Source organism: Brachycentrus maculatus, unplaced genomic scaffold (genome assembly GCF_059751285.1).
Source record: "Brachycentrus maculatus isolate JH-2025_06_01 unplaced genomic scaffold, ASM5975128v1 h1tg000244l, whole genome shotgun sequence".
Lineage (NCBI taxonomy): Eukaryota > Metazoa > Arthropoda > Insecta > Trichoptera > Brachycentridae > Brachycentrus > Brachycentrus maculatus.
Genome location: NW_028280995.1, coordinates 1,583,556 through 1,595,279, shown reverse-complemented (window position 1 = coordinate 1,595,279; position 11,724 = coordinate 1,583,556). Strand labels below are relative to the sequence as shown.

At 30.0% G+C, this 11,724-nt stretch overlaps 2 protein-coding genes across 6 annotated transcripts in view; both read right to left on the bottom strand.

Annotated features, from left to right (window-relative positions):
* Nucleotides 1-527: 527 nt before the first annotated feature.
* ND-B14 (NADH dehydrogenase (ubiquinone) B14 subunit) lies at nucleotides 528-4,594 on the bottom strand. The gene is made up of 3 exons (XM_088265283.1): nucleotides 4,446-4,594; nucleotides 2,747-2,862; nucleotides 528-869 (listed from the first exon to the last, which is right to left on the bottom strand). The coding sequence occupies exons 1-3, from the start codon at nucleotides 4,573-4,575 to the stop codon at nucleotides 747-749; spliced, it is 369 nt and encodes a 122-aa protein (XP_088121409.1). The 5' UTR covers nucleotides 4,576-4,594; the 3' UTR covers nucleotides 528-746.
* Nucleotides 4,595-6,400: 1,806 nt separating this feature from the next.
* Nucleotides 6,401-11,724, bottom strand: part of Eip63F-1 (Ecdysone-induced protein 63F 1) — a 127,536-nt gene continuing 122,212 nt past the window's right edge. For all 5 annotated transcript variants that reach the window (XM_088265215.1, XM_088265214.1, XM_088265216.1 and 2 more), the window contains 2 exons: nucleotides 10,098-10,246; nucleotides 6,401-8,184 (listed from right to left, as the gene is read on the bottom strand). In XM_088265215.1, the coding sequence (XP_088121341.1) occupies nucleotides 8,162-8,184; nucleotides 10,098-10,246 (172 nt within the window). In that variant the 3' untranslated portion in view covers nucleotides 6,401-8,161. The remainder of the gene's footprint in view (nucleotides 8,185-10,097; nucleotides 10,247-11,724) is intronic.

Sequence of the window (11,724 nt, the reverse complement as noted above, 5' to 3'; positions counted from 1 at the left end):
ACATTTTTGGTTAAATGGCTATGTCAATAAGCAGAATTGCCAAATTTAGAGTGAAGAGAACCCAGAAGTGTCGTTCAATCCATTATAAGTCCATTAAAAGTCAATGTTTGGTGTGCTGTGTGGGGCAGGTGGAATCATTGGCCCATATTTTTTTTAAGAAGATGCTGGCTAGAATGTTATGGTCAATGGGTAGCGCTATAGAAACATATTTACTGACTTCTTTGTATCTCAGTTGAATGGCATTGATGTGATAGAGCTGTGGTTTCAACAATATGGCGCAACATACCACACGACGGGTCCCACCATCAATTCACTGCGGAAAATTTGAATTTATATAACTCTAAAAAAATAAACTTGAGATATCAATTACAAATTGAAACCATTTACTTTGCGTAGGTTTATCTATCGACAATAAAATACATTTTTTTTATCCCCTTAAAAATGAAACCTGAGACTTCATGCGTAGCAGCCAAATAACGCTACACTACGAAAGAGGACAACCCATATTAAAATAAATAAAACACATATTTTTAATAATAATTTATTTGCTTTCTAATTTCTATATTTTAAATATAAGAAATATGGATACGACAATAAAAATTGTCAGTTTTTTAAATAATATACCAAATTTCAAATATCTCATAACAGAAGTAAATTAGGGTAGGAGAAGGTGAAAATTATTTATATACAATTAAACTATAATTTAGCAACAAAAGGAAAAACCAAAAAGTGCTAGTAACTATTTATTATTCATTGAAAAACTTGGTTAGGAAATCTTTTGGCTTGGCTTCGTGCGTATCTTTGAAATATGCCATTACATGAGTGTTCTGCTTCCATATTTCAACAGTTTCCTTCAATTCCATTTGACCCTGCAAAAAAAAGAAAAAATGTAGCACTCCTGGATTAAGTCATTTTGAAGCCACTAAACCAAAAAACATTTGGAGCTAAAGTAGGTATCACAAAAGAAATTTTATGAATTTCATTATTTTCTAACCCTTATCTGCACCCAATGATGCATAGGGCACTGCATCATATTGACATATTGTTATCTTGATTTTTACTTATATGAAGGCAAGGAAGTCACTCCTGCGCTTCAGGGACCAGTCCAAAGTAATATTAAATAAATAATGTGTAAAATCGCTAATGTTTATTTTCGCCCCCCCCTGGGATTCGAACCAGAGATCTGCAACACAGAATATAAGTAGACACTCACCATTACATCACGGGGGCGGAGAGTTTCATGAATTTTATACAAAGTATTTTGAACAATCGATATATATTTTGAAATTTAATACAGGTATTCACAATTTAGACATTTTGGTTACTTTTCATTATTATATTTAAATGAACACAAGTATGTGTATTGATTTATAATAATATCATCAATAATAAAACTCATTAAGAGCATTCCAACATAGAATTTTCATACACATATTTTCACCATGAACACTTTAAAATTACAAAAGTATATTTATAAAGTTAGAAAAAATAAGCTTCTCAAAATTTATACTTTAGTAAATTTTATTAACGCTATTTGCGGGTTTTTACTAACGTTTAGAAGCGTTTGACATACTGTTGGTAGAAAGCGGGAGACACTTATAACCGTTCCATTTGCTTACTTTTGGTAGAGCGGGAGATGCCAAAAACCATTGTACACAGATTGGAATTGAGTTTGCTATTACTTGTGATTAGGTTACATGTTAATAGTATACAAACATAATTAGTTTACAAATTAGGGATGGAGTTGATGAAAAAACCGCCCGCCAACAATGTGTTAGTACAATTATTCATAATTTAGACATTTTGGTTGATTATCATTATTATATTTAAATGTACACAAGTATGTATATTGATTTATCACAATGAATGTATTTCAGCTTTCGTAATAAAATTCATTTAGAGCATCCAACATAGAATTTTCATGCACATATCTTTGAAATTAAAAAGTATGTTTATAAAATTAGATAAAAATAAGTATCCCACAAATTGTAATACGGCGAATTTTATTAACCTTTTAACCGCGTTAACTTTATTCCTAAGAGACGCCCGTGCGCTGCGGTATTTTGCCGTTTTTTAAATGATTACTTTTATCATGTATTAAGTTAAGAAACTATTTATTTTCCTAAACAAAAACATTCAATGGGATTCATTGTGCCTTTTTGGTACTCTATAATATATTTGTGTCACATTATTCTTGAAATATATCGTAATATAAACAAATAAGATCGTAACATAAATAAATCAAAGCACGCATCGTGTGTCGCTCTTACCCACTGGCGATGCGTAGCGTCGAGAGTGAGACAGATATAGGGCATGATTATGGCGCGGACTAATTACCGACCTCAAGAAAAATCAGGGATCTGTTCTTTTATTTATCCTTGTGATGTTACAAATTATTAGTCAGATATTTCAACAGATGTCTTAAGGCCAAGGATTGACGTATTATTTTTTCCAAAGTTCCACACCATGAAAAAATCCCTCCCAAGTTGAACTGAGGTTCGAAACTTGGAGCAAAGTAAAAACACATACGGTTATGTCAGCCGCGTATGGGGCATGTTTTATGAAAACACATACGGTTATGCGAGCCGCGTGGATCCGGTTAACATACTATCATTTCTGCTTTTTTTGTAATTATCAGCACGATTTATTGATATTTACAGTATAAAGGAATTTAGTTTATGTTTACTGCTCTATAGGCAATTTGCTTTAAAATATTTCAATAAATATCACAAATTCATTTAATTACCTTGATAACAAGCATGTCTATAACCCTAATGTCGGTGACGTGACGATTCTTGTAAAACATCTCACGAAGCTTCGCTCTGCACTGTTCCTCATTTTTGGGAATGTGATAATCTTTCACTGTAATGAATAAGTACAAGGATTTAATTGCAAAGCATTTACAATAAAGCAGTGTGAAATAAAGCATACAATAATACAGTTGTCAATGTAATTCAATGTGTATCCAACGGCTTTGAGTTACTGAATTTAATTTGATTCGATTACTGAATTTCTAATTTAAAAAATAAGTAGACGAACAATGTCTGATTGATCAATCAACAATCTGACCATGTATCTTGCTATTTGATGAGTTTTTATCAATCACAAGACTCTAGCCAATGTCTAGTTGTTACCGAGACATCAACTTTTAGCATACGTAAAAGTACAACCAATACTGTTCAAGAACCTCTGTGAAAAACAGTCAACACATTTCGGATGGGTATTTTTTATGCCTGCAGACTGCTGGCGATGGAATTTCATAATTAAGTACATATGGTTAAGACCTTATCAAATAGAGTGGTATATAATGTTCATATAAAAACATTCAATGTGTAATTCCTTCCTTTGCGACTTTGAAATGAGGCCGGCGTAGAAGGTAAAAATACCCTTCCCGTCCTTAAGCATCAATCGACCGAACGGGTAGAAATACCTTTCCCGTCCAAAGTGTGTTAATAATCCAATATATTAATTAACACATTGGTCACGGTGAACTTTGTTGAAGAAATGTAATGTAACGAGGGCGATATTAGATTGCATAGAAAAAATGATGACAGAAATAAATCAATAATATTTTTGTATTATATTGACACCTATTCACTATACAGCAAAGAAAGACAAAAAATTAGGCATTCAAGACGTGTTATTTGTATATGAAGTTGAGGGTGATCGAAATGCACAAAAATGTGCACACCACTGCAACATAAGTTTTCTGAAATGAACAAAAATGTGCACACCCCTGCAACATAAAGTTTCTGAAACGCACAAATATGTGCATGCCGTAAACAATGTTGTAATATCATTACATTATGTATTTACTTTAAATGGAGTACAGGGACAGTGTTTATATTTTCAGTCTGCTTTGCATTGTAGTACAGTTTAAACCTTACCAATAAAAATACAGAGCAGATATACCATGATATTTTTTTTCTTCACATATTAATGTAATTATCTCGATAGTGTATTTAAAGTACAGCAATTTAACAATCTTCGTTAGAAAACGAGCATTCAGAGAACCCCTGAGAATATTTACAAACGGGAAATATAAATCATAGTTCCCTTTTATGTTACCCTAGCCTTATATCTGAAATCCAAGGCTAAAAACAAATAACCCTGTGGCATTTCAAGTGACTGATAATAGTAAAATAATAACATTGGAATATGTTTTAATTAGGTTTTCTATTAGTAGTCAGCTTTCCAGGTAGTATTTTTTTTTAAACTATGTTTACAAAAATGTTGATGATTCTTAAGTAACTCCATGGAATGTTGCACTTAAAAATTTTGGATGAAAAATATTTACCGCTGACAATTTTAATAAACAAAAGCATGTATTTTAATTATTACATTTTATTTATAAGTCAATTGCTATGATGACATAACCAAAATATAAAGTAAACGTCAAAAAATTAACAAGGTGAATAACTACTAAAATTATTATATAAACTAACCTATGTGGGGGATTTGTCTGTACCATACTCTGTACAGATTTAAAACCCGACGACGAGCTTCAGAAGCATCGACAGATAATATTGGTTTGACAACTTTTTGAGCAACCTTCACCGCCTCGCGACCCGCCATCTTTATTTTTCTAAGAAATGAAAAATACTCCAATGTTGCCAAGCGAAAATAAAATGTAATTAAGTAGCGAATTTTCAGGTAGGTACCTAATGTAACCAAATAAAAAAATCCTTACATAGAGAGAATTAAAAAAAATTGTTGCAATGTAGACGATTTACGTTAATTATTATAATACGTTAAATAAATGATTTCACTTTGGAATTTCAATTTTTCGTGGAGTTCAAGTTTAGCAACAATATTCAGTATATATTTTTTTACATACTGCGAGGTAGTTCTTTTACTACATCTTTTATGTGTAATTTTGTTTCAACGGCATTTCAACAATTTCAAATATTCAACATTACATAATAATAAAAACACCATATCGATTAAAATTTCATGCGTAAATTTTGTGATTGTGAATTACTTAAGTGAATTAAACAAATAATAGCAAGTTGGAAATATTAGTGCACCGTTTGATATTGTTTCTGAATGTAAGTGAATCTCTTTTTATTTGATACTTAGTTATAACAAGTATTTAGTTGATTGGCTTTATGTTGGTTTAAAATGATTTTTTCAAAGATGCGTATCGCATTGAGACAATTAGATTTTTTTCTGTACTTTTATTTTTCTTGTTTGGTTAAATTTTCTGATAGTTATTTTCATACTTTTATGCCATTAAACTCGGTCTTTTTTAAATTTGAATATATATGAGCCTTAGAGGACTGCAAACTCCACCTCAAGGTTTGGAAATTAAATAAAATAAAATAAAATAAATACACACTTTACACAGTAATATTCATCGTGATATTACAAATTGTATATAAAAAGGTAGGTAAATTTTTTTACCATTTGATTGGTATAACTTTAAAAAAATTACTAATTTTAAGTTCTTTTGTTTTCCGATTGTCAATGTTTTCGGCACAAAAATAGTTTCCCTATTTTTTTCTTTATAACTTTTTATAGAATTTTGTTTAATTTTACTCTCAATTAAACATGAGGCTCGCTAATTAAATTCAAATTTAAAAGGGACTTGCGTAAGACTCTCCAAGCCATATCCAACCTATGCTAACATACATACTTATGTACGTAATGTATAACAATACATACGAGTACTTACCTTTTACCAACTTTCAAGTATCTGTGTTACAGAAAAATTACAGGGTTTACCAAAAGATTTATAAAGAAGTTAAATTAATGAAAATTTAAGTTCTCGGTATGGTAAACATTGGTAATTCAATCGCCGAAAACATTCACAAGTAGATATTAAATAAATTTTTCAGATAAAATATTTAAATTTATTAATTTAAGCGGCTTAAGAATATGAAAAGAAGTGGGTTTTTTTTCCACGCATGTATTTATTTTATTCTAGATGTTTTTTTTTTCCACACGTATTGTTCTTTTTTTATAAATATTTTTATTCTTCAGTCATACCCATCGCTAAGTCAAAGCGGAATAAAATATTATTATTATGTTCAATTGCACGAAAAATTTCATTTTTGTTTTTTTTTCACGAACTTTAGGTCTTCCGTACAATTTTTAGCGAAAATAACCTTTTAAATATATGTTTTTATTCAATTTATTAATGGACTATTCTTCTGTATAAGACTGCATTTAAATGTATTTTTTCCATTTTTCGTTAGTACCATAGCTTAAAATTATCGAACATTATTTTACATTACCCACTCACAATTCATAACTGCTTTACCCGATATGTGTGAAATCCCTGTGAATTGTAATTTTGCGTGTGGTTTTGTGAAATAGGTCAATCTAGGGTCAGTAAAAATGTTTACAATTAAAAATTGGTTAAAGTGTCAATAATTCTAAAAGGGGCAAAAAAATACTGTCTGTTTTAATAAGTTTAATATTTGATTAAACAATTAAATACATATTTAATAATTTTGATGTGACGATTTGTTAAAATTAGAAATATATACATATCATAATTAAATAATTTTCTTAACCAAACGTTTTACAAAGTATATAAAATGTCATATTCAAAAATAAAGATTTGATTTATTTTATATGATAATTTACAGCATCAATAAATATATAATTTATTTAAAAGATCCATAATATCTATTGACTAGTACTGAATTACATTTTACTATAAAAAAATGTTCGCTGTATCAATAAACTAATTATAATTATTTGTTAATTATTAGCATTGCTCCGAAAGCATTTTAAAACAGATATTTATGAGTCAATAATCCTTTTTATAACATGGGTGACATTTTTTGTATAGTTTAACAATCGATTAATAGGAAAATGAGATAATCACAACATTTATACAAAATAAAATGTAAACAAACAAATCTTTTTACTTAATTTATAATATGTGTAACATTATTCCTTAAAATTAATTGCGATCAAATTAAAAACATGCACGAAAGGCATCTTAAGAAGCGTTTTATTACGCATATGTAATAAAGAAGCTTTCTTTAACATTGAATTTATAAACACCAATATATAGAAATTTTTTTCCAATACACGATTTGATGTAAAGTAATTGAAAAACGTATTATTTTTTTATGTACATATAAATTTGTTAGACAAAATATTTTATTCATAAATAAATTCTATCAAATCTCATTGTTTCATTGAAAACAAACTATGTATTTATTTAACGGAAGAAATATTAAATAAAAGTCGTTGGGAAGAAAATAATTACTAGGAAAATGGGTAAGGTCATTTACAAAAATATCATGTTCAACAATTTTTTTACATGTTTCAACTGTAATTAACAATAAATATACATATTCAACAATTTTTTGATATTTAAAATACCTAGCAGATAACAGTGGTATTTTGCCGACTGTTATAATATGCTAGCTCGGTCGGCCCTCTAGGCTAACATTGGTCTGATCTTCGGGCCAATACTCAATGATTCCTCTGGCCTTTTTATCGTTTTAACAGTGGTATTTTGCCGACCGTTATAATATTCTAGCTCGGTCGGCCCTCTAGGCTAACACTGGTCGGATCTTCGGGCCAATACTCAATGATTCCTCTGGCCTTTTTATCGTTTTAACAGTGGTATTTTGCCGACCGTTATAATATGCTAGCTCGGTCGGCCCTCTAGGCTAACATTGGTCGGATCTTCGGGCCAATACTCATTGATTCCTCTGGCCTTTTTATCGTTTTAACAGTGGTAATTTGCTGACTGTTATAATATGCTAGCTCGTTCGGCCCTCTAGGCTAACATTGGTCGGATCTTCGGGCCAATACTCATTGATTCCACTGGCCTTTTTATCGTTTTAACAGTGGTATTTTGCCGACCGTTATAATATGCTAGCTCGGTCGGCCCTCTAGGCTAACATTGGTCGGATCTTCGGGCCAATACTCATTGATTCCTCTAGCCTTTTTATCGTTTAATGTCTTATTACGTCTTTATCAAAAGCTCGTTACGATGTAATCGTGTGACTTGAAAATATAACATTCTCTAAGCACTAATCTACAAAATGTACACTTGAGTACACCTATAATATTCAACCATAGCTGGGTATAACTTTATGTAACATTAGGTGTACATACACAATAAGTAGGTTAATTAAAAATCAATATTATATATGTATAAAATCACTTCTCGGTAGGTCTTTTTTTTCTTCATTTACAAGAGCAGCCTCACAAACTCTGAAACAAAAAAAATAGGTTAATGTAAATATTTATACACTCGCCGACTGAAGTAAGCTCATGTAAAGGGAGTTATTAATCAGTTTTATGTAGGTACACCATGTTTTAAGTTAATATCGAATTATTGAAACTAATGATTTCGTAAAAAAAAATTGATGAAAATTTTAAAATGCATTTTTTAAACACGTAATAACTTTTTTTCATGGATTATTTTGAAATATCGTTGATTGCTTTTTTTCTTGTATTTCTTGAATGTTTAACGTAGATGTTTTGTCACTTTTTAAAAACTTAATAAAATAAAACAACTTTGTTTTTAATCACTTTTTTATTAGGGTTTTTGTCGAAACCGGTTGGAGTATAAAAAGTAGTTAAAAACAAAGTTGTTTTATTATATAAAGATTATTTTATTCGTTAAGTGTCTGAAACATAATGCATAGTGTGTGTTATACGCTAAAAATCACCTAGTTTTTATCGGTTTCTATTGCTCATAGCTAACAAGTTATACTCAAAAATCTAGATACAGTCTAAAATGGAAAAAATATTCATAGTTATCAGAAATATTTTGACGACTAAGGAATAAATGAAAAACTTATTAGGGTATTTTACAAATACTTTAAGCCATAACATATCGCTCCCTCTTTTCAAGAACGTCATAAATCAAAAATCGTCAATTTCCAGTTAAGCATGTTTTCGGAATGCCCAGAAAATGTACTATATCCCAGCAAAAGACGCATATTTTAAACTTAATATTTACCCGCTACGGGGCAGAAAGTGTTGTTTTTGCATTTAGAAGAAAAGGTATTGTTAATTTTTTTTTGTTGAGTATACTAAATATTTTTCAAATGGAGCAAAAACCTCTAGGTTTTACCTAAAAAGATCTGTTGCACAGTAAAAAGTTCAATAAGTGGTTTGATATTTATTTTTAATACATTGTATTATATTTTTAAACTTATAAACGTTCTCCTGAAAAATCAAGTATTTTTATTTATGACGTTCTTGAAAGGAGTGAGCGATATAAGTGATATACTGTTATTCTATCACTGCAGACAACAAATCGGTAGTGTAAAAGCAAAGGGGTATATCTGTCAAATTTTGTTCCGCAAAATGTCTAAAATAGTGTATTCCATAATCCAGCAAAAGGATATAGCTGTAGTTGCAATAATTATTTAGTTTTATTAAGATATGTACATATGCCATCCGAAAAAAGATTTAATTTCACAGGTTAGTTTTTGCTCTCCTGTAAAATTTGGTCTGAGACAGATATACCCCTTTGCCTTTACACTGCCGAAATGTGTTCGGCCCTCATTAAAGGTACTATAATGAAATATTTTTACAACATTTTAAGTGTGTCCAAATACTTGTTCACAAATCTGGATTATCTCCAATTACAGGAGTTATTTTCATATTATTTTTTGACATCTCATCAAAGATGAAGAAGAATATGGAAGTCTGGGCATTTACGGGGCTGACGACCGTCATAGGCTGGTTTAAGTGATCACTTTACACAAAAGCTTCTTTACATCTCACCAATAGATGTCTCTAATGAAGTTCTAGTGATTCAAGAACAAGGTTTCTAAATTGGTTCATATACATATGTAGAACTTCCAAAAATTTGAGTAGTGTGGTTGTCAATAATGGGTAGAATTGGTGAATGTTACACGTGTGTAAAGTGATCACTTAAACCAGCCTATGACGGTCGTCAGCCCCGTAAATGCCCAGACTTCCATATTCTTCTTCATCTTTGATGAGATGTCAAAAAATAATATGAAATATTTTTGTTTTCATAAAATATTTTTTCAATGACTCCCGAATAATTAGCTTTCCAGTTAACCCAGTGGAATGAGAGATTACGCCTGACACGTGACATCGTTAGAGGATGGCTTTTCTTAGTTGGTTGACAGAAATTAGTATACCTTCATAGTTGATCTTCCCATCCTTATCTACATCCCCAAGAGCGAGTACTTGTGTGAGTTGTGCGTCTGTAACGGGCTCCCCAATCATCTCCAGGGCGCTGCGTAGCTCGTCCTTAGTTATGTAACCATTGCAATCTCTGTCGAATACCCTGCAATCGAGAAAAATCAATCAATCGTCAATTAATCAAAACAAAATCTTTATGAAAACTCCATGAATGCCCAGAAAATGTACTATATCCCACCAAAAGCGGGATCTTTTATTTTTAACTTAATATTTACCCGCTACAGGGCAGAAAGTGTTGTTTTTGCGATTTGAAGAAAAGGTTTTGTTAAATTATTTTTTTAAATATACTAAACATTTTACAAATGAAGAAAAAACATTCAGGGTTTACCTAAACATATCATTTGCACGGTAGAGAGTTCAATAAGTGGCTTGATATTTATTTTTAATACATTTCGTTATATTTTTAAACTTTAAAAACGATCTCCTGAAAAGTCAAGTTTTTTTTATATTTGACGTTGTTAAAAGAAGTGAGCGGTATGTATTTTTAATAATAAAATATAATCCCACACGAAGTCGCCACAAAAATTAATTGATTGAAAACGGGATCTCAATATCGATATTAAAATGTTATAATTTATTGCAGTAAATACTCAGGTAGTTTAACGATAACGATTTTATCCCTCAGGCTTATCCGTTAATTTCATAAAAAAGAATAATATACTATCATACTAATGTAATCAGATTCGTTAAGAACACTTAACGAACTTAACCCTCTCTTACAATGAGCCCTCGTATGAGTTAAGCTAAGTTAAAAATGCTGACATATTTTTTAAGTATTTAAAAAAAACAGTAAATTACTTTAAAACTTGCTTGATCTAAATGCCACTATAGTGACTGTAGGAGGAAAACTGATTACGTTAACGAAGAACCATTGTGCTCAGAGTATTTTCATAATTTTAATTCACGCATATAAAATCTATTTATTTCTAATATTATTATCATTTGCAAAATTGTAAAATTATTCATATTCATTGCACTGTTTTTTTTTCACATTGGAAATGAGGAATACATATTATTTTATAATTTATATTTGAAGCACTAACTTTGTAATTTTTATTTTATAATTAAAATGTTACTTTGTTTTAAAATCACTATAAATATTTTATTATAACTTAATTATAATGTCTACCGGTTTCAAAGCTAACCGCTTCTGTATCAAGACTGATTAATACCATAAAAGTATTAATCAGTCTTGATGAGAAGCGGTTAGCTTCGAAACCGGTAGACAATTAAGTTATAATAAAATATTTAAAGTGATTTTAAAACAAAATGTTATAATTAAAATGTAACTATAACCTATACGTGTAATTTATTATCATAACATTATCAAATAAAATAAGCCTTATACGAGGCTCTTCTAAAATTCCAAAAAAAAATCTTACTATTTTGCTTATCACCTAAATAAATGCCACTCTAGACATTTTGACGTTTTTTTGTAAAAAAAAGTACGAAAAAAATAAAATTCGTTACAGCCCATCTGTTTTAGTGTCATAATTCAATGCCAAAGGTACTAAAGAGGGTTATGATAAGTAATTATAAATGAAAGGGGGTGCTAATAAAATA

Bases quoted from the DNA above. Each gene is read 5' to 3' on its own strand.
- ND-B14 (XM_088265283.1), bottom strand. From the start codon at position 4,575: ATGGCGGGTCGCGAGGCGGTGAAGGTTGCTCAAAAAGTTGTCAAACCA. The intron at 2,863-4,445 runs GTTAGTTTATAT...TATTCATTACAG, and splicing joins CAGACAAATCCCCCACATAG to TGAAAGATTATCACATTCCC. The intron at 870-2,746 runs GTAATTAAATGA...TTTTTTTTGCAG, and splicing joins TAGACATGCTTGTTATCAAG to GGTCAAATGGAATTGAAGGA.